Raw genomic sequence first — 23,081 nt, 5'->3', positions numbered from 1 at the left:
ATATCGCTTTCTTTCTCTCCCTGCGTTTTGCGGATCTTTTTATCCTTCCATGTCTTTATTCCCTTGATTTCTGTCTATTTTTCTCTTTCTTTTTCTTTATATCGCTTTCTTTCTCTCTCTTCGTTTTTCTATCTTTTTATCTTTCCCTGTCTTTGTTCCCTTTATTTCTGCTTATTTTTCTCTTTCTCTTCCTTGATATCGCTTTCTTTCTCTCCCTGCGTTTTGCGGTCTTTTTATCCTTCCATGTCTTTAATCCCTTGATTTATGTCTATTTTTCTCTTTCTTTTTCTTTATATCGCTTTCTTTCTCTCTCTTCGTTTTTCTATCTTTTTATCTTTCCCTGTCTTTGTTCCCTTTATTTCTGCTTATTTTTCTCTTTCTCTTCCTTTATATCGCTTTCTTTCTCTCCCTGCGTTTTGCGGTCTTTTTATCCTTCCATGTCTTTAATCCCTTGATTTATGTCTATTTTTCTCTTTCTTTTTCTTTATATCGCTTTCTTCTCTCTCTTCGTTTTTCTATCTTTTTATCTTTCCCTGTCTTTGTTCCCTTTATTTCTGCTTATTTTTCTCTTTCTCTTCCTTTATATCGCTTTCTTTCTCTTTCATCTCTGCGTTTTTGCGATATTTTTATCCTTCCCATGTCTTAATCCCGTGATTCTGTCTATTTTTATCTTTCTTTTTCTTTATATCAGCTTTCTTCGCTATCTTCGTTTTTCTATCTTTTATCTTTCCTGTCTTTGTTCCCTTTATTTCTGCTATTTTTCTCTTTCTCTTCATGATATCGCTTCTTTCTCTCCCTGCGTTTTTGCGGTCTTTTTATCCTTCAATGTCTTTAATCCCTTGATTATTTCTATTTTTCTCTTCTTTTTCTTTAACGCTTCTTTCTCTCTCTTCGTTGTTTCTATCTTTATCTTTCCCTGTCTTTGTTCCCTTTATTTATGCTTATTTTTCTCTTTCTCTTCCTTTATATCGCTTTACTTTCTATCTCTGCGTTTTGCGATCTTTTTATCCTTCTATGTCTTTATTCCCTTGATTTCTGTCTATTTTTCTCTTTCTTCCTATCACTTTCTTTCTCTATTTATTTATGTCTTCAGTCTTTTTGTCTTTTTATAGTTCGCTGCCGTCGCTTCGCGGCCATTTCTTGGGCTAACTGTTGCCTTCTTCATTTTTTATTGGAACAGTGGTGAGTAGTGGCCCAATTTCTGTGGCACATATATACGTGCGGATGATGATGGTTTTCTGGTGACCATGGATATTTTACGGCCGGCTATAACAGCTTCATGGTTAAGACGAGGGAGAACGAGGAAGTATACAATCAATGAAGGGGCCATGTGTGTTTAAGAAAGGCACCATCCGATTCATGGCCTATCCCCCAAGTGGGTTGTGCCAAATGTCTGAGGAACAACAACAACCATGTGTGTCAGCTCCCCGTCGGTTGCTTTGTCGCGAAAGGAATTGTTTTTCGTTAACTCGATGGTGCGATAGCATACGTTACATGGTTCAGGTTGGCGTGTGTAAAATGTCGGCAGGATGCTCCAGTAAACCTCAGTTGCTGGAGCGCTTCTGTTGGTGGTTTTCTGCGTGCCTGTGTCCTCGTTTCGTCTAAAAATACAGTAATTCTGGCATGAAGGTCCGTGTTGTGTCATGCTAGGGCCTGTTCTTCTCGGTGACTGGAGTGGCACTACTCGACCTGGCCGACGTGTACGGCACCGATGTCGGCAGCGTCGCGCAACTAGTCACCACGCGCGGTGTCGGTATTCTGGCGGGCAGCTTCGTCGGTAAGCCTGGTTCACTGCTGCTTCCTTCATGCAGCAGCCGTGTCTCTTTGTTGCAGGAGGCCACCTCTACGACCGGCTCAATACGCAGCTGCTGAGTGTGCTGTTCACGGCGCTTACGTCGGCCAGCGTGTTGGCAACGCCACTGTCCAACCAGCTTCTGTACGCCCACGGCACGTCCGTGCTGGCTGGATTTTCCATGGGCGCCTTGGACACCGGTCAGTTTCTGCCTCTCGAGCGGATTCCTTCTGATAACTTTAGTCGTTCTTGTTGAGGCGAAAGCCTTAGGTGCCTCATTGAACGCGGAAATTGACCGTCGGCGTCGGCAGCGTCCAGCGGTGTCCGCGTCAACACGGGTGAACCAATAAATCATCATCACGTTGTGACGTAATCATGACGTCGCAGATCATCAATATATGTGACGCCACCATGACGTCACGTGATGACGTCATCACATGGCATCGTCGTTTGGTAAAAGGTGGGCCGATCACGGAGACAGTGCAAAACCAGGTGAGGCGCAGAAAGCTTGAAATATCTCCGATCCTGGAATAGAATGGAATGAAAGAACTTTAATATACTACTTGCGATCCTGGAGGCAGTGAAATATATCGTAAGGGGCGGGAGAGGATCAATACATCTAGAGTTACACTGTATATGCAAGGTAGCGTATACAGCACGGGATCTTAGACTCACCGCTCAGATAGCAGGCCTCAGTCACGAAATTTAGTCCCGCTAGGGCCAGGACAGCGAAGACGGTGAAAGCGCAGAGGGGGGGGGGGGGTGTAGTTTGTAAAATGTCTGCTGACGTTTCCCTTTGAAAGGCGACATTCCCCACCTTTAATATGTGGGTTACTTTTGAAGAGGATTTGACGTCAGGATTCCAGCAATATATCGATACCGGTCTCCAGAATGACTAAAATCTGGACGCCGATTCGGAAATATACAGCTTTTGCTTCATGATTATGCTTCAATACATAGTGACCGCATGGGGTGCTGGCATTCATTTCGGTAGCGCAAAAATAGACACATACACAAGAGAGGACACGTAGACAGGACGGGCGCTAGTCCTGTCTACGTACGCCCGTCCTGTCTACGTGTCCTCTCTTGTGTGTCTGTCGCTATTTTCACGCTTCCGAAATGAATCCCAGTTATCACAACAAAGTAGCCTGCATTACCGCATGCGTTGCCTCACGAAAAAAAGATATGCCAGGCCTGCGCGGAAAGCGCAGCACAGTCACAGCGAAAGCTGCAGGGGCGGCATTTCTAGTGCCCGTTTAAACTCTCTTGGGGCTAATACAAATACACTGGCAAGGTACCCACTATGCCATAAATTATAATTTTTATGAAGTTGGGAAGCACCCACTACGCCATTATTCGTCGTTCTGCGGACAAGCGAGGTACCAGCTACATATTTGTAAGGCATGTGGGAATCGAGCGCGCCCTCCCCTTTGGCGCCTCGTTCCCCAGCTAGCGCGCGTGTTGGCCCCGCGCGGCTCGAGCGCCGGGGACCGCCGTTAATCGGCAGCGCCAGGCCTCTTTGTCTGGTGCGAGCCATGCGTCGGCTTCCCGGCGCGCGGGCACGCGTCCGGGCATGCCTTGACATGCTCACGCCACCAAGCTAGCTTACGTCACTGCGCAACGCCTGTCCTCATTGGCCGCCAGTGACAACCCCCTTCCCCCTTGAGCTCGCTTCTGTCTGGCGCGGGCTTGACCGCGTCAGATGCTCTCAGGCCTTGACGAGAGGTTGACGCGCTGCTGAGCAGGCGGCTTCTCGTTCGTGCGTTCGACTTCGGCCCTCGTGCGTGAGTCGTCGCGCCGTAGGCAAGCGTACTTGCTCGGTCTTGCGGAGTTCCCTATACGGCCTGCAAGCCAGTGAGTGTCGCACTGTGCTGCATCTTGGGTTAATAAACCCTTGTTGTTTGTTGACATCCTGCTTCGAGTGCCTTTTCTGCGCCGTGCCGGAGTCGACGAACCCGGCCGTAGCGTCTTTCTTCGCTGCAGCAGTGGAGAACGTCGCGTCCCTTCACGGTCGCCTCGTAGGGGAAGCTTTGTGCTAAACCCATCTCCACAGGCATTATGTGCACTTTGTTGATGCGACGGCTGATGCCGATGAAGAATTATGGCTCAGCCCTTTATAATGGGTTGGAAGCTTTAAACGACCCACTAGTTACGTAATTTGCATTGTGTGACGCCCGGTCGCTATTTCACTGTCCAACCACGCTATATAACATATGTTAAAGTGAGAAAGAGAGAGAGAGAGAGAGAAATAACTTTAGTGAGACTCTAAGGAAATGGTTCATGGGGGCCTTATGGTATTCCTTGGCAACCAACAGAAGTGCACTTGCGAGGAACCCACTACCCTATAAATCATCATAATTTTTGTGAAGTAGGGAGGCGGCCACTATGCAATTTTTTGTTAGAACCGTTCTACCAGCTAAACACCGGTAAGGCATTATGTGCACTCTGTTGATTTTGTGGCTGATGACGATGAAGAATTATGGCAGAGCCCTTTCTAAAGGGTTGGAAGCATTCAACAACTTCCTCGTTGCAATTCGCATTGTGTGACGCCTGGTTTACTCTTCTACCACGCTATATTACATATGTTAATGTGGTTCCTTCCCGACATGAAGCCTGTATATGGTCTTTTTGCAAAGGAGTTTCAAGCACCGGCGTGGCTCTGTGGTTTCACCTCTGAGGATTGCAATTGAAACCTGATCCTCAGAGGTCAAACCACAGAACCATGCCGGTACTTGAAACTATAGCGTATGCTGACGATATTGCGATATGTAGTACTTCTTATGAAGGCATTGAGAGTTTCTAAATCTTTCGCCGAAATTACGGGAAGCCACATAAACTGGGGAAAGTACCTGGGGTTTCGGCATGGCGCGTGGCCTTCAACCCCTGTTTTTTGTGTGTGTGTGCGTGCTCATATTAAGTGGACCAAAACGCCAGTAAAGTATCTTGGAGTTCCGCTGGAGTTATACAAAAATACTGGTGACTATGGAAGCAGCAAACAAAAGGAATAAGTGAGAAAGCGAGTAGGATGGAGGGCAGATTATCTGTCCATGTTTGCCAGGGCTACCGTATGCAACTGGTTTTTTTTGCCTAAGCTATAATACGTGATGCAAATGACGTACTGCTCAAGGGTCAATGTTCAGAAAATGCATAGGGTTTTTGCGATATTTGTGTGGGGGTCCAACTGGAAAAGGTGCAGTCATACGAATTTGTTTAGACGGCTGAAGAGTGGAGGCCTTGGATTGGCACATCTGTTCATCAAACTGTTGGTGAATAGGTTTTTCTTTTTCCGTGAGGCAGACGACCCCTTCCGTGTGCCAAATAAGACTTGGTCGACTGTTGCCCGAGTTTGTTGTCAGCACTCAAGTGATGAAAGGTGCAGTACAAAGCTATATGAAGGAAGTTGTGGCAAGTGTACGTTCTTTGAGCGTCCGCTTTTCTACCGAGTACCTGTTTTCTGTTGGAAAGAAGAAGCTTTACAAGGATGTACGTGACACTGTGTTGCCCATCCCAACGTACAGAGCACTATATACTGCAGGCAAGGGTCAGAATGTACTTAACCCTTTAATGCCTGAATTGTGAAAAGAAAAAAGAGTTGTTTTTCATTTTTCAGCTTTAAATAGCAACCTTTACTTAAATCCGCAGTTGTATTATGCAAAATGCAACTTTGATGCATATTTTTAGGTATGCCGCGAATTCGCGACCACCAATGACATGAATGTGACGGCACCGAGAAATTGATCTAGCTCCTCACGAGACAGAGCCAGTCCTTTGTTAAGATTTTTCTGCGTAGTAAATAGATTGCTGTGATACATGATCGAGGGGTCATAAAAATTCTTTGAAATATTCCATAGGAACTCGGACAGTCTCACATTCAGGAAGAGCGGTTTTCCAGTGTGGTATTTCCCATTGGTCTTAACAGTCTGTTTTCTTCTTCTATTGCACTGAATGCTTCGGAGAGGCACTTGTCTTGTCTTGTCGCCTAGATCTTGGCTCATACCCACAAGGGGGATTGGCCACACTGTACTTTATAATGTAAATGGTTTACACAACGCTTGCTAAAAAATAAAAAAAGATAGAAATTAGATAAGAACTATAATAACATTCCTTAAAAAAAAGTGAAAGGGGCAGAAGCTTTCGATAAACCATAATATATAAACAAATTAGCAAAAATAAAGAAGGGGGTCAAAGAATTGGATGTAACTGTCGGTACCACTAGCAGCGTATCCTTCCGGTTGCCTGAATGAATTTATGTAGCGTTGACAGAATAACACTGCGGCCCGCACCCAACTGACTGGCTCCAAACGATAAAAGGGTGGGTGTATCAACTGCCAATCCGAGCATGCCAATCGGTCTCTCAAGAATTATTCGGCGCAGTGAGGCGAAACGGCGGCATGTGAGAAGAAAGTGATCTATTGTTTCCGGTTCATTACAAACTGCACATAGGTTAGTTAATGAAAATCCTGATTTGTGGAGATAATAATTTAACCGAGGAACTCTACAGCGAAAGCTTGTTAGGGTCACCTCACATCGACGGGAAAGGCAGTTTGCGGTGTTCCATGTGAATTGCAAGTGCCGAAATTCTTCAGATTGTAGGAGCGATGTTTCGTTGATTTTTAAGATTAATAGGCGTTTGAATCGTTCAGCAGTAATAAAAGAAAACTGTGGAGCTACTAGTACCATAGGGAAATTTAACGATGCCGAAGCGAGCGAGTCAGCGGTTTCATTTAGTGCAATTCCAGCATGCCCGGGGACCCAAAGAAACCGAACTTCTGATAGGCTACGCGGTACAAGAGACCAAAATATCCTGAGAAGAGGAGACTGCTTTGCGGACGTTAAATGTGTACAAACAGATAAAGCATCCGAAATAATAATAGCTTTTGATTGCTGAGAATTTAGTTTCCGAAGAGCCAATGTAATAGCCAGGAATTCTGCAAGATAAATTGGCGTGAAGTCAGGCAAACGGAGCGCAAAAGACCAATTAAGCTGATGAGAAAAAATGCCTACTCCAGCCTTCTGAAGATTTTGCGTTGCATCCGTCGAAATTACCACATAATGAGGAAAATGACTGAGATGGTCTTGAAGGAGGCCCTCCAGAACATGCTTTGGAAGTAATTTAGCATTCTTTGGAAAAATGTCATCGAAAATTAAGTCAACTGGCATCGAACATAGGGTTTGGGGAGTTAAATGCTGAAGGGAAACGTGAAGATTAGACAACAGAGACTCGACGAAAATGACTTGGGGTCTTTGATAACGAGGCCACGGGCGCCTAAAGAATCTGGAGATTTGATGAAAAGTGTCTGTGAACGGGAGAGGGGCGCATCGTAGAGTTTTAAAAATGTTTGCACGGTCAGCTGTCGAAATCTTGCATCAAGCGGAATGATTCGAGCTTCTTGGTTGGTCTACCGCATCTTCGTCTTCATCCTCACTGCTCGATGAAGACACTCGTGCTTGTTGGTTGGTTCCTTAGGGGAATAGCTCAACCCACTACGGGGGATCGGCCACGAAGCGTGCGGCAGTAGACTTTGTGAAAAAATAAAATAAAAGGGATATGCGAAAAAGGTAATTTATAGTAAAGCAAAAATGTTAGGGCTATCTTGATTTTTTCTTTTTTTAATGAAATGTTAATTAAACGAGTGTTAAATAATAGAAATTAAATAAATAAGCAATTACAGAATTTTAAGTAAGGGAATGAAATGATATATTAAATGCGAAGCATTTCTTAGCGAACTTCTGCGACTTTGAGCGTATCTATCTATCTATCTATCTATCTATCTATCTATCTATCTATCTATCTATCTATCTATCTATCTATCTATCTATCTATCTATCTATCTATCTATCTATCTATCTATCTGTCTGTCTGTCTGTCTGTCTGTCTGTCTATCTGTCTGTCTGTCTGTCTATCTATCTATCTATCTATCTATCTATCTATCTATCTATCTATCTATCTATCTATCTATCTATCTATCTATCTATCTATCTATCTATCTATCTATCTATCTATCTATCTATCTATCTATCTATCTATCTAGCCGCCTACGACTTTGTGTTCTCCTGGCCGTTTCGTTAATCGGATGTATACCAAAATTGGTGTGTCATAACATGGCCTTATTACGAACATAAATGACAGGTCATATCATGAAAATCATGACACACATGTCATGAACAGCATGATTTACGTTCTACGGCATTGGGGCTCCTGCGGTCGTTCCGTTAATCGGATGTATACCAAAATTGGTGTGTCATAACATGGCCTTATTACGAACATAAATGACAGGTCATATCATGAAAATCATGACACGCATGTCATGAACAGCATGATTTACATTCCACGGCCTTTGGGCTTCCTGGCCGTTTCGCTAATCGCCCCGCGGCATGCTCTCCGCGCTGGTTCGCTTCTGCGCAGATTTGTAGTCCCGGCGTAAACTTTGAGTGTATTGTGCGGTTTGCATGCAGTAAAATGTTGCAAGAAGACGTTCACCAGGCTGTTCGTGCGTGGCAGGCCCGAGCGCTGCGCGCTGAAATTCTTCGTGGATCGTTTTTGTGCAACAGTACAGAAAGTACCGGTACGTACCGTAATAAAAAAAATCACACCATCTCCCGCTAAAGGGGACCATGAGGCGATGCGAAGCAGTGTTTCGGCATGTAAAGCCCGCGTTTCAGAGGTGGAGAGGGGGAGGGGAAAGGGGAAGTGGAGAGGGGGAGGGGAAGGGGAGAGGTGATGTGGAGAGGGAAAGGGGAGAGAGGGAGTGGAGAGGGGAAGTGGAGAAGGTTTGCGCATGCGCAGTAAGGGTGGTCACGCCGCACACCACCACCACCACCGGATTGAGCTCCGCCATAAGATGCTTCACATCTAAAACATTCAGCCCCTGCATCATCTTACTCGAACTCACCTGGCAGTGACTTACGCGTTCTGCTGGGCATTAGACCTTTCTTTTCCTCTCTCATACCCGATTTCGCCATCTACTGGCCGATTAGCGGTTCTTCGCTCGTATATATGGAGTGAGCGTAGTAGCTATTCGGCGCAACGCCAACCTAGTAGTTGATGTAACTACACGTCGAAAAGAGGACACCGCTGTATTGTATACGCGACCGTGCACGTATAGTTTGTAATTACAGTGCGCACACAGCTGCTAGCACGCTGCGAGCGCACACCGCACAATACATACATCACATAGTCCGATAACAACAAAAGTTTATTGCTCTTCCGTACGAACGACACAGTGACGGGAACAGCACGTGAAACACACAAGGACGAAAAACCGACGAGGACCAGCGCTGTCGGTTTTTCGTCCTTGTGTGTCTCACGCGCTTTTCACGTCACTATGGAATACCAACTAGCCCGGTCACACACCTTGAACGACACAGCTTCTAAAAAACGCGATATGATGCCTTCGGCGCATGTTATGTACGGCGCGTCAGACACCAAAAATAAAAGTTCACGTGTGTTTCGAGTTGACACAATGAGTAAGAAGGAACAGAGGGCACATACGAGAGCTTCGCATTCAAATACCATGCATTAGTGATCAGCAATGAAGCGAACGTATACGTACACATGAAAAGTGACACCCGGCACTTTCCGCAGTGCATGCGATCTGCACCGGGTATACGCAACAGCTGGACATTGCGTAGCTTTCCTAAGGAACACACAGAAGGAGCAGCACGTGCGAATCAACTGTGCCGCTTGCAAGGCGAAAGAAAAAAAAAACTGGCAAAGTTTCGCGACTCGCTGGATGCGCGCATGCGCTTGCAAACGACGCGACGGAAATCGCGAAATGTTTAGCTGCTCCTTCGCTAGGGGCCGAGGCTTCGCGAATGTGACGTCAGGGCCTCTCCTTGGTATTCCTTCCTCCATGGCGAGAAGGGCTGGCGGCATCGCTATCAATTCTCAGCGTTGCTGGAAGAAAGGTGCGTCCGTGTCTAGTTGTCGGTCCCTTTAAGTTAATGCGAAAACGACCATATCGAGAACGACTCTAGAGGAAAAGCTGGGCCGCGAGACCGCTAACCACAAGAACGCTGACATCTTGAAACGTTGTCATTCTTGCCATCACATATCAATCTTAAAGAAGCATCCGCACAATTAAAAACGTGCGGATATTGTTTTGTGTTTATTTTGAATACTTCTACGAAAGAATACGACGGCTATTTATGCAATTTACTGCGCGCGGAAAGGAGCGTTTGCAGGCTGGTTAACTAGATGGCACCACCATATCACACTCGCGAATACGCGAGTGTGTGCTTGCGGCCGATTGCGCCGGTTTGCGCGTCGTGTTAAAGCCCCTGAAACTTCTTTCGCGTCGTGTATCTCGTAGTTGTCATAGTGTCCCGTTGTGTGCGTTTTCTGTCGCCGCATACCACTCGACTTCATGTGACAGCCCTTTTTTCTTTCAAGCTGAAAACTTCAGTGCAAACCAGGACGGACGGCAAAGAAGAGATGAGACAAGCCCTGAAAGTTATGTACCAACTAGTCACAACCGAACTTTTTTTAGACTTTTTAACGGCAATAAAGCTTCGTGGGGCCTGTAACTTTAGTTTTGATTGAAGCTTTCGGGAGATGTCTCACTCACATTCGCCGCTGCATGCTGCAATCGACATTTTTCTGCTTTACGGCTCTCTGCGCTGAAGTACGGCAGCAATGAGCTGAAAAAGAACGTGATACAGGTGTCTCGCCATTGCAAGTCGAATCAGCGCGCGACCACGGCCTACGGACTTTGCATCGAGCTGCGAACCTGTCGAGTGACCTTTGTGCCAGCGAACGGAGAAACTTTGGCAGGGAGTGCCTAGTAAAAACCATGCACAAACAGGTGGAAATTTTAACTGTTATCAGTCGGGCCAGATGCACAGACAACGCTACACTAACACACGGCTTCATGCATCAAAACACAGCTGATGTTCCCTGAACAGCGCGTAGCTGGCTTAGGTTGCTAGGTTAAAACTGATTACTACCGTCAAATATAGCGAGTGTCTCAGGGTCTGGCAACGTTCGTTTTGTTCCATCATGGCGGAACCCATATGCATGGGCTCTATGGGGAGCTTTTCCTCTAGAGTTAGTATATTAACTCTATGTCGAGAACCGTTCATACCGTTCCGACATTTTGAAGTAGCGCCATCTTTCGACAGCGGCCACAGATAAAATTTCCCTCTCTGGCTGCTTTATTTTTTATCGTTACTGTGGGAGGGCGCAGCAAATCAGATTCTGTCGCCTTGACTTCGTTGACTGGTTTGTGAACAGATGTTAACGAAACTGGCCATTCTATTTATGCGTTGACCACAAGTATGACGATGAGCCATGGATTCGTTCAACTGCTAGCCCTACAATGACAATGCTTCTGATGCCGTATCTGCGTATACGTACGTTACAACGCGGGTCGTGCGATGAAACAAGATGGCCTTACACCCGACAGTGGTCTTTCGAGGGCGATATCAGCACTCTAAGAATAGATCGAGTAAAAAGGGCATCTTTTTGTCCCACAACAATAATCGTCATCTGGCTTGCTTGCGTTTCCTTTCTTGAAAACTCGGCGCTGGCCACTTTCCTACCAAGAATGCTATGTCACGCTGATAGCGCGCATGTCGTTCGTGACCAGAAAGTGCCGGGCGCGCGGCGATAGTGCAAGGAAAGGAAGGCGAAATAAATGACGATTATTGTTGTGGGACAAAAAGACGCCCTTTTTACTCGATCTTTTCTTAGAGTGAGTGGCTCTTCACTCTAAGGAAAGATCGAGTAAAAAGGGCGTCTTTTTGTCCCACAACAATAATCGTCATCTGGCTTGCTTGCGTTTCCTTTCTTGAAAACTCGGCGCTGGCCACTTTCCTACCAAGAATGCTATGTCACGCTGATAGCGCGCATGTCGTTCGTGACCAGAAAGTGCCGGGCGCGCGGCGATAGTGCAAGGAAAGGAAGGCAAAATAAATGACGATTATTGTTGTGGGACAAAAAGACGCCCTTTTTACTCGATCTTTCTTAGAGTGAGTGGCTCTTCACTCTAAGGAAAGATCGAGTAAAAAGGGCGTCTTTTTGTCCCACAACAATAATCGTCATCTGGCTTGCTTGCGTTTCCTTTCTTGAAAACTCGGCGCTGGCCACTTTCCTACCAAGAATGCTATGTCACGCTGATAGCGCGCATGTCGTTCGTGACCAGAAAATGCCGGGCGCGCGGCGATAGTGCAAGGAAAGGAAGGCGAAATAAATGACGATTATTGTTGTGGGACAAAAAGACGCCCTTTTTACTCGATCTTTTCTTAGAGTGAGTGGCTCTTCACTCTAAGGAAAGATCGAGTAAAAAGGGCGTCTTTTTGTCCCACAACAATAATCGTCATCTGGCTTGCTTGCGTTTCCTTTCTTGAAAACTCGGCGCTGGCCACTTTCCTGCCAAGAATGCTATGTCACGCTGATAGCGCGCATGTCGTTCGTGACCAGAAAGTGCCGGGCGCGCGGCGATAGTGCAAGGAAAGGAAGGCAAAATAAATGACGATTATTGTTGTGGGACAAAAAGACGCCCTTTTTACTCGATCTTTTCTTAGAGTGAGTGGCTCTTCACTCTAAGGAAAGATCGAGTAAAAAGGGCGTCTTTTTGTCCCACAACAATAATCGTCATCTGGCTTGCTTGCGTTTCCTTTCTTGAAAACTCGGCGCTGGCCACTTTCCTGCCAAGAATGCTATGTCACGCTGATAGCGCGCATGTCGTTCGTGACCAGAAAGTGCCGGGCGCGCGGCGATAGTGCAAGGAAAGGAAGGCAAAATAAATGACGATTATTGTTGTGGGACAAAAAGACGCCCTTTTTACTCGATCTTTTCTTAGAGTGAGTGGCTCTTCACTCTAAGGAAAGATCGAGTAAAAAGGGCGTCTTTTTGTCCCACAACAATAATCGTCATCTGGCTTGCTTGCGTTTCCTTTCTTGAAAACTCGGCGCTGGCCACTTTCCTACCAAGAATGCTATGTCACGCTGATAGCGCGCATGTCGTTCGTGACCAGAAAATGCCGGGCGCGCGGCGATAGTGCAAGGAAAGGAAGGCGAAATAAATGACGATTATTGTTGTGGGACAAAAAGACGCCCTTTTTACTCGATCTTTTCTTAGAGTGAGTGGCTCTTCACTCTAAGGAAAGATCGAGTAAAAAGGGCGTCTTTTTGTCCCACAACAATAATCGTCATCTGGCTTGCTTGCGTTTCCTTTCTTGAAAACTCGGCGCTGGCCACTTTCCTGCCAAGAATGCTATGTCACGCTGATAGCGCGCATGTCGTTCGTGACCAGAAAGTGCCGGGCGCGCGGCGATAGTGCAAGGAAAGGAAGGCAAAATAAATGACGATTATTGTTGTGGGACAAAAAGACGCCCTTTTTACTCGATCTTTTCTTAGAGTGAGTGGCTCTTCACTCTAAGGAAAGATCGAGTAAAAAGGGCGTCTTTTTGTCCCACAACAATAATCGTCATCTGGCTTGCTTGCGTTTCCTTTCTTGAAAACTCGGCGCTGGCCACTTTCCTACCAAGAATGCTATGTCACGCTGATAGCGCGCATGTCGTTCGTGACCAGAAAATGCCGGGCGCGCGGCGATAGTGCAAGGAAAGGAAGGCGAAATAAATGACGATTATTGTTGTGGGACAAAAAGACGCCCTTTTTACTCGATCTTTTCTTAGAGTGAGTGGCTCTTCACTCTAAGGAAAGATCGAGTAAAAAGGGCGTCTTTTTGTCCCACAACAATAATCGTCATCTGGCTTGCTTGCGTTTCCTTTCTTGAAAACTCGGCGCTGGCCACTTTCCTACCAAGAATGCTATGTCACGCTGATAGCGCGCATGTCGTTCGTGACCAGAAAATGCCGGGCGCGCGGCGATAGTGCAAGGAAAGGAAGGCGAAATAAATGACGATTATTGTTGTGGGACAAAAAGACGCCCTTTTTACTCGATCTTTTCTTAGAGTGAGTGGCTCTTCACTCTAAGGAAAGATCGAGTAAAAAGGGCGTCTTTTTGTCCCACAACAATAATCGTTATCTGGCTTGCTTGCGTTTCCTTTCTTGAAAACTCGGCGCTGGCCACTTTCCTACCAAGAATGCTATGTCACGCTGATAGCGCGCATGTCGTTCGTGACCAGAAAATGCCGGGCGCGCGGCGATAGTGCAAGGAAAGGAAGGCGAAATAAATGACGATTATTGTTGTGGGACAAAAAGACGCCCTTTTTACTCGATCTTTTCTTAGAGTGTTGGCGTCGCGGCAGCTCGATTACTTGAGTAGAGAAACTAGGGCTACACCGTGCGAATTATGGAAAAGAACGCTACCCACACTACGTGTTCTGTAATATTTTAGTACGCTGTACCTACATACTACTCTGCTACAGTTACGTCACGGTATTTGCCTGGCGTGTCAAATTGCGGTCATTGTGCGACAACTGTGTAGTTGTCGTTGTGGCGGTGGTTAGCCTTGCGTTGGATTTGGAATACTCTTTTCACAAAGGTGAGTGAGAGTGTTAGTGATTATCTACTTTGCACAGCTGTCATTAGAAGCGCATTTTGTGTTGAGTTTCGCACGCCAAAGCAAAATCCTGAGAACGAGAGATACATATTGCACGCGTGCATAAGCCCGTCCTAATTCTCAGTGATGGCATGCGTAATCCAAAACGCATGTGATTGAGAATTTTGCCTTAATTAATTGACAGAAGTCATTGACTTATTTTGCAGATATGTGCAATTATGATGCATTAGTAAAACTTGCTGTTGGGCTAGTTGGTGCATGTTTAGAAGAAAATTCGACGACGCAAACCACCGAGAAGAAAAGGCGAAAGGAAAGAGCGTCAACTCGCAACAGACTTCATTCTTGCAAATCCACCGCAATATATATACCATGCCACACATGCGCAATTACAAACCATGCGTCATATCCAACATTCGGCCACTCTCAATGCAAGTGCTAGTTCAGAAATCTGTCAAAAAATTCAAATTCAGCTGAACGCAGTACTACGGACGTATCGCTAATACAGATATCTTTTTTCTTTCGGATGAGGTATGCTTCTAGCATCTCTCGCTGAATCACCTCCTTGCTTCTACCTAGAATAATGATATTGGCAAATCTTGCCTCACATCCACACGTGCTGCAGTGCATAGGCAAATGTGCCAAAATGTTATTCTTTATCGAAAGAGCATGCTCCCTCGCTCGATCGTTTACGCATCGGCCGGTCTGGCCGATGTAAACCCTTCCACAGGAGAGCGGAATTTCGTAGACCACTCTCGTCGCACAGGTGACGTAGGGCCTCGCATGCCTCTTACCACAGCGGGCAGGCACGGGTCCTCTTGAAATCTGTGGGCACAGGCCCGACAGTTTCCTTGGCGCAGAAAACACCACAGGTACTTTAATTGTACCTATTGGCCACCTTTTTAAGGTTGTGTGCAACCTTATGGGCGTACGGGACAACCGCTGGTCTTTTCTCGAACCGCTGCAAGAAGAACTGCAAGAATAAAGTCAGTTGCGAGTTGATGCTCTTTCCTTTCGCCTTTTCTGCTCGGTGGTTTGCGTCGTCGAATTTTCTTCTAATTATCAGGGGCGTAGCCAGAAATTTTTTCGGGGGGGGTTCAACCATACTTTATGTATGTTCGTGCGTACGTTGGTATGTGCGCGTGCCTATATACGCAAGCAAAGCTGAAAAATTTCGGGGGGGGTTTGAACCCCCCAACCCCCCCCCCCCTTGGCTACGCCCCTGCTAATTATGATGCAGTTTAACGTTAAAATGCGGTCACGGCAGCCGTATTTTGATGGGGGCGAAAGGCAAAGAACACCCATGTGCTTATGTTCGGGTGCAAGTTAAAGAACCCCAGATGATCGAAGTTAATCCATTGGTTAATCCGTATATAGTCCCACACTATACGGCGTGCCTCATAATCATATCGTGGTTTCGACGCGTAAACCTCCAGCAGTTATATATTATCGCACTTTCACGCATGCACTGTCCAGTGGTATCACGTTTGCTAAAAGGTTGTAAAATTAACTTTCATGCTTCTTTATATTGCTTGTGGTATTGATAAGTGCTATAATTAAGTGCTGCGCAAAACTAAAAACGCGTGCGCTTGCCAAGCATGTTAACGCCGAAAAAAATCAAATTACTGGCGTACAGTCTAAGGTGCTCATTAAAACAAGACTGTTTTGTGAAGCGGGACTTACTGTATTTATGACAAGCAAATCGTGCGCAAACGTGTACAAGCAACACGAGACACACGAAAGTATGTGACGCATCGCGCACACGCCGAGCGATAAAAAAAAACAGAAAAAAAAAACAAGCGCCACATACGTATTCAACACATAGAACAAAAACAATGAACTTCACTCGTGTATTGCTCGCATCAGTCCTAGGTACAAGTAATCGCACGCGACTCGCCGAAGTCGGGTAGTGCCGGATAGTCTGAGGCTGCCGAGTGAGCGCGACAGGGAGGCCGCTCTCCGCAGCACGGAATCACGACGTAACTCCAGTAACTCGGCGTGCGCATGCGCGCGCCAGCAAGACCACGTGGTTGAGGAGAAAAGTTTCTCCGTCGGGGCGTGCCGCAAGAGGGCGTGACGAGTAAAGCGTCCGTAAAGCCCCTTGATGCCTTGATCTTAGATCAAGGAGTGTCCGCAAAGGAGAACGTCTCCCGTTGCACCATTCTCGCTCCCCCCCCCTTTTTTTTTTTTTTTTTGGAGTGCATGTATATACAAGCGTCATGTCAGGACAACGCCATTTGTGGTTGCACTGTTGGTTCTCCGGTTTTATATCAATGTATCAAACATTTCATATGTACACCTATGACTCCGCAAGCATATCTTGCGGAGTCACTCAAGTCAAATCTTGCGCGAATGCGATACGACCGTTACTTACGAGGTGCACATCATCGCGCTGTAGTATGCTCTTCGTGGCGATGAAACTGACGTCTTTGCTCGACTGCCGACGTTACGTAAGACCGTCAGCTACCATTTACACACCACTGTATTCGGCGGGCCTGGCAACCCCACGATATGCGTACTAATACTCAATTTACACAAAGACATCGATCCAACTCACTTGGCTCAAAGCGAGAAATCCGGCATAGAGTTATACCAGGTTGTACTGGCCGACTGCTTCGCATGAAATTGATTCCCGCAATGCGTGGGATCGGCCGAATGTTGCAGGACGCTGTCCGCGCGATTTGTGAGAAATCTGCGTTGTTGCAAACGTTTGTTAAGGCGTCCCAGTTCGACGTACTCCTCAGAGCGACATTTCTGTTAATCCGGAATAATGAAAACTACCACTTCAATTTGGCGCCATTTGTTAAGTCGAGCTTTCATGCAGGTGCGAACGTATGGCTCATCAACTTGTGGCCTTCCGGGTGCGGTCCGGTGCTGCAAGTGTACCACGTCGCCTTTGGAGTGGGCGCCTTCGTAGCGCCGTTCGTGGCCGAGCCCTTCCTGTCCAGCAACATCTCTTTGGCTGCAAACGACACCCTGTCCGACGGCCTTGGCGGAGAGACCCTCCTGAGGGAGACGCAACTATCGTTCGCATTCGGCATCGTATCGGGATTCATCGGGCTAGTGGCGGCTTCTATGTTCGTTGTGTACCTCGTGGACCGATCGGACTGCAAGCCACCAGGAGACGAGCGGTCGAGCCAGGCTGTGAGCGACCGCTTCGCCCTGGTTGCCCTCTTGGGATGCTACGTTATGGTGTACTTGGGACTGGAATGCTCGTACGGCCAGATGCTGGCAACTTTCGCCGTGGAGAGTGATCTTCAGATGACTAAGTCCGAAGCAGCCTATTTGACGTCCCTTTACTTCCTCACGTTCACAGTGGCCAGGATTGGTTCCGTGCTTTGGTCGATGCTTGCTGGACCCTCTTGCATCCTGATCACCTGTCAAGTGCTCACCGCTGTCACGTTCACGCTGTTGACGGTGTTCGGGGCCTCCTCAGCCACCTGGCTCTGGACTCTGTCCGGCTTTGCGGGCGTTTCGCTTGCAGCGATTTTCGCCGCGGCTGTGTCCTACGCCGTCCAGTTCGTCGTCATGACCAACAGGCTGATGTCGATGGTGACGGTGGCTGCTTCCCTAGGGACCATGGTGCCACCGCTCTTGGTCGGCCTCTTCATTGAGCGAGACCCCGTGATTTTCACGTACGTGTGCTTAGCGGCTGCCCTCACAATGAGCGCACTTTACTTCGCTATGTACCTGGTCACCAGGGGCAAGCCTTTAGTCACCACGGACATTTCAGCACAACCGGGACACCGCGTCGGCTAGGCTGCGCACAACAAGCGCTCTTTCCAAAGAGCCATACTTTTTTACGTGATAGTATGCCGTTTGTGCGCCACGGCAAGCATGTTTTGCTTTTTAGTGACGCTTTCCTTCCAAGCACTTCCGGTTTTCCGAATATACATTCAATATAACCCGAAAGGGTTATTTTGGATACATATGATATCGGAGCATAACATTACTCAAGATAAAGGCTAGTTAAGTGTCAGAATAATCAATGAAACTTGATTGAGTTCATTCAAAGAATGTGAGCAGCTGGGATCGCTGCGGCGCCTGGCGGAGCAGATCTCAACCATGTGCTTCTTTCTACTTGGCCTCTGAGATCCGCCTCGGAAGCGCTCAAAACAATCCAAGGAATACACCCAGGGGCGTACCAACTCGTTCGCGAGAGAGGGCGGGGGGCAAACCTCTCTCACTCCGTCAGCCGTGTGTGTGTATATATATATATATATATATATATATATATATATATATATATATATATATATATATATATATATATATATATATATATATACACCGAGTGTCCCAGCTAATTTAGCCAAGGGTAAAAAATACAATATTAGAGGCAGGCGAGTGAAATCAGTTGCGAGTCACCTTGCGTGCTACAGACAATTTGTTGTTTGATAAATAACTAATTCGTTAATTAGGATTATTTAACTAAATTGCTTGCTAAATATTGACTTTAGGCAAGAAATGCTACTTGCAAAGTTCGAGAGCGTCTTCAGAAACCCCAACTGCATTATTTGCAAAGAAAGCCCGCGAAGTACAAAAAGAACCACGTGAGAGAGAGAGAGAACAACTTTATTGTGGTCCGTTACAGACGTGGGGAAGAGCGTCCCCCGCGCCCACCCGGCTATTCCCACGTGGGGACCGACAGGTCTAGCCTGTGGGCCCTGTCGCGGGCGTATCGGACGGCCAGGATTTGGTCTTGCGACTTCGGGCTGTGCAGCATGGCTTCCCATCTGGGCTTGCTGTAGGTCGGGCGTAGCGACCCGCACTCCAAGAGCATGTGAGCTAGGGTAGCGACCTCCTGACCACATGCGGTGCAGGAAGCCTCCGTGTACTTATGCGGGTAGATTTCGTTAAGGTGTGCGAGTGACGAATGCGAGTGTGTCTGCAATAATCGTAACGAGACCGCCTGAGCTCTTTGAGTTTGGGGTGAGGAGGTGGAAAGTCTCTTCTGGCCATGTAATAATATTTGGTGACCTCGTTGTACGTGCTTGGAGAATCTTTGTGTGCCCCGTCGAAGTCGGTTGTCGAGTCGTCGCCCGTAAGGTGAGCGGTGCGGTCAGTTAACGCGCGCGCCGCTTCATGGGCGGACTCGTTGGGGTTGAGTAGGGTTGAGGGCTTGAGGGCAACTCCCTCGATCGAGGCAACGTGTGCGGGGAACCAGTAAACATCCAGTAAATGATGCAGGTGTGAAACACGCTTGCTTAGCGACGCGACCTCTTTGAAATGCCTTGATGGTGGTTTTCGAGTCACTGTACACCTCCCCGCATCGATCGTCGATCAGGGCGAGGGCTATCTTGTTCTGCAATTTCTGGTTTCGAGGTTATGACAGTGGCGCAGTTGGTTACCGATCCGAGTGGGTCTACGACTGCGACTGCGTATTTCTTGCCGTCCTTGTGCGCGGCCGCGTCGACGAAGCGTGCGGGTGCGCCGTTCTTGCCCAGTTGTTTCAGTAGGGACATGGCCCTCGCCGTTCTTCGCCCTCGTTGTGGACGGGATGGATACTGTTGTATTCAGCATGTGCGTTATCATCTGATAGCCCTAGGCATGCGCAGATGCACGCGCACGCTCCTTATCATGTCAGCTAACATCTGGGTATATTAACCATCACGGACTAAGAATAAACAGAGTTGTTTGAGGTACTGGGTCGGTGTAGTTACTTCGCGACCCTGCGGCTCTCCGACGTAGTTCGGCAGAGCATGGCGGCGGATACCACAGTTGGCGACGAGTGGTGAAGTGACCGAAAGCTGAAGCAATGAGCCTGCACCAACCGCCCGAGTTCCTGCCGACGCCCGGGAAGCCTACCCTTCCGTGGACGCAGTGGCACCGCCTTTTCAAGAATTATCTCCTGGCATCGGGGAGCGACGTCCACTCATCTGCTCGCCGTAAAGCTTTGCTGTTGCACTGCTTGGGGGTGGAAGGCCAGCGATTGTACTACGCATTACCGCATACAGCGGGAAAAGAAGAAAGCGGCCCGAGCGACGAGTACGATGCAGCGGTGGCTACGTTGGACGCCTACTTTACTGCTAAAACGAACATCGTCGTGGAACGGCACCGGTTCGGACAGCGCACCCAACTGCCTGGGGAGACCGCAGCAGCATTCGTCACGGCACTGCGCGAGTTGGCATTGTCCTGCAACTTTGGGGAGCAAACTGACGACTTCATTCGTGACCAGCTTGTAGCGAAAACGAGCAACCATGTTCTTCGGGAACGCCTACTTCTGGAAGGAACTTCGCTTACGCTTGAACGTGCGCTGACTATCTCGAACAACATTGAAGAAGCCACGAAATACTCACTTGAGCTACAGTCATCAGCCGCGAGCATCCAAAAGGTGGATAAACATCAGATGCCAGCCCGTACAGAAGCACGAATGCCGTCTTCGCAGCACAAAGCGTGTTTTCGTTGCGGGTCTTCTCGGCATCTCGCAGATTCCAAAACATGCAAGGCGCGGGATAAAACATGCAGTAAATGCGGCAAACGGGGACATTTCCAGCGTGTATGTCGGAGCGGCATGCCAGACGAGCGGGCACTAGCTGTCCGAGAGGTCGATACCTGCAATATATCCGAAGACCTCAACGTGTTGCTTCTCGCCCGGCAGAAAAAAGCAGCAATACATGTGGACACCCTCGTGCAGGACGTGCCCGTACGTCTCCTCGTAGACACAGGCTCTGCGGTCTCGATTCCGTCGGCCGTCACGTATTCGAGGTTGAAATGCCCTCCGGTGCAGCCGACCTCAGCGGCACTGTACGATTTTTCTCGCCGCAGAATAAGCACTGAGGGGTGTCTTACGGCGCCAGTCTTCTTCCAAGGTCGGCACGCCGACATACTTTTCTACGTCGTCAAAGGCGGTACGGACATCCTCGGTATCGACGCTATCGAAGCCCTGCGGCTGCACATCAATGGTATGTCACTTCAATGCACTAACATTACGCAAGAGCCACAAGGCCTTGATCCTGAGCTTTTCTCCGAATTTTCAACCTTGTTCGATGGAAAGTTAGGGCTAGCAGCAAATTTCATTCACAAGGTCAAGATAAGACAAGGGGTCACGCCTGTCGCTGCTAAGTTACGCCGTTTGCCATTTTCAGTGCGAGACGCGGTGCGTGAAGAGCTGCAGCGCCTTGAGCAGAATGATGTGATAGAAAAGGTGGATGCCTCAGAATGGGTATCACCAATCGTAGTAGTGGCAAAGAAAAATGGCAAGATAAGAATTTGTGTCGACCTACGCGAACCGAACAAAGCGGTTGTCATTGACAAATTTCCGTTGCCTCACACGGAAGAACTGCTGCACAAACTTCACGGTGCAAAGTATTTTTCCAAGATTGATTTAGCAGCCGCATACCACCAAGTCCTGCTGAGTCCTGAAAGTAGAGAATTGACTACCTTCATAACCGATAGTGGATTGTACCGATTCAAACGCGTCTGCTTTGGCCTTGCATCGGCACCGTCTGCTTTTCAGAAAATGATGGTCACTATCCTGCAGAAGTGCAAAAATACTTTGTGCTACATAGATGACGTGATTGTGTTTGGTAGCACGCCTGAGGAGCATTTCAAGAACCTGAAGCAAGTGTTGCACCTGATTGCAAAGTCGGGATTGAAGCTGAATGACAAATGCATTTTCAATGTTCAAGAAATAGAATTCCTTGGGCACATGATAAGTCACCAGGGTATACGGCCGCTACAAAGCAACATTGACGCCATCAAGGCTGCACCAGCACCAACGGATATCAGTACCCTGCGCTCATTCTTAGGAATGGTTGGCTATTACGCAAAGTTCGTACCTGACTATGCAGTGCTTGTTGAGCCTCTTCGTGAGCTCTTACGTAAGAATTCCACGTTCACTTGGAATCCTGCCAGACAAGCTTGTTTCGAGCAGCTGAAAAGTACCTTGTCCACAAGATGTTTACAGCTTTTTGACCCTGTGGGTGACATTATCGTTACCACAGACGCCTCATCCATCGGGCTAGGAGCAGTGTTGCAACAGACAAGAAATGATGAGCTAGTAACGATTTCATTTGCTTCTCGCAGGCTTACTCCACAGGAACAGAAGTACTCCGTTGGGGAACTGGAAGCCCTTGCATGCTTGTGGGCATGCGAACACTGGAGAGTCTACCTTTGGGGCCGTCCATTCACTCTGCGCACCGACCACCAGGCTCTGACTACACTCCTAAGTAAAAAGGGAGTAGGTCGCCGTCCGTTCCGAATAGCAAGGTGGCACGCAAGACTACTGGCATACAACTTCACAATTGAATTCCAAAAGGGTGACAAGAATACGGTTGCTGACGCCCTTTCAAGGATGCCTCTCCCAGTTCAAGTGGAGGAGGAAGAGACTGGGGAGACCGTTTGTGCGGTCTCACCATGCGTTACCCATGGGGAGTTTGTCGCTGAAACAATGCAAGACCAGCTGCTGCAACAGATCATGAAGTGGGTGACTTCGACATGGCCTGCAGTGAAGACGTTGCCTGCCGATGCAGTTCCATTCTACAGGGTGCGGACTGAGCTCTCAGTCGTTGGAGACCTCCTACTTCGTGGAGACAAGTTCGTCGCACCTTCATCTCTCGTAGGACGGCTACTTGACGCAGCCCACGAGTCTCACCCAGGAATAACAAGGACAAAACAGCGACTACGTGAGCAATACTGGTGGCCTGCTATGTGCAAACAAGTAGAACAGTTGATTGCATCTTGTGGTGTATGCCAATCAGTTGACAAGTCTGCAAAACCAGTGACACCACCATTGCAGCCAGTTGCATTCCCGTCGGCACCATGGCAGAAGCTAGGAATTGATATTGTGGGTCCTTTTGCGAACGTGTCTGCAGATTGTCGTTTC

At 47.7% G+C, this 23,081-nt stretch overlaps 2 protein-coding genes across 2 annotated transcripts; both read left to right on the top strand.

Moving 5' to 3' along the window:
* Positions 1–1,494: 1,494 nt before the first annotated feature.
* LOC119404601 (sodium-dependent glucose transporter 1) lies at positions 1,495–18,179 on the top strand. The gene is made up of 4 exons (XM_049419358.1): positions 1,495–1,503; positions 1,651–1,777; positions 1,834–1,992; positions 17,079–18,179. The coding sequence occupies exons 1-4, from the start codon at positions 1,495–1,497 to the stop codon at positions 18,011–18,013; spliced, it is 1,230 nt and encodes a 409-aa protein (XP_049275315.1). The 3' UTR covers positions 18,014–18,179.
* Positions 18,180–19,793: 1,614 nt separating this feature from the next.
* On the top strand, positions 19,794–22,818 carry LOC125759904 (uncharacterized). Its single transcript, XM_049419357.1, has 2 exons — positions 19,794–21,159; positions 22,742–22,818. Exons 1-2 carry the CDS (start codon positions 20,013–20,015, stop codon positions 22,816–22,818), a joined length of 1,224 nt encoding a protein of 407 aa, XP_049275314.1. The 5' UTR covers positions 19,794–20,012.
* The last annotated feature ends 263 nt before the right edge of the window (positions 22,819–23,081 follow it).

The sequence above is a fragment of the Rhipicephalus sanguineus genome, chromosome 9, assembly GCF_013339695.2.
Source record: "Rhipicephalus sanguineus isolate Rsan-2018 chromosome 9, BIME_Rsan_1.4, whole genome shotgun sequence".
Classification (NCBI taxonomy): domain Eukaryota; kingdom Metazoa; phylum Arthropoda; class Arachnida; order Ixodida; family Ixodidae; genus Rhipicephalus; species Rhipicephalus sanguineus.
This window is presented reverse-complemented; position numbering and strand designations above follow the sequence as displayed.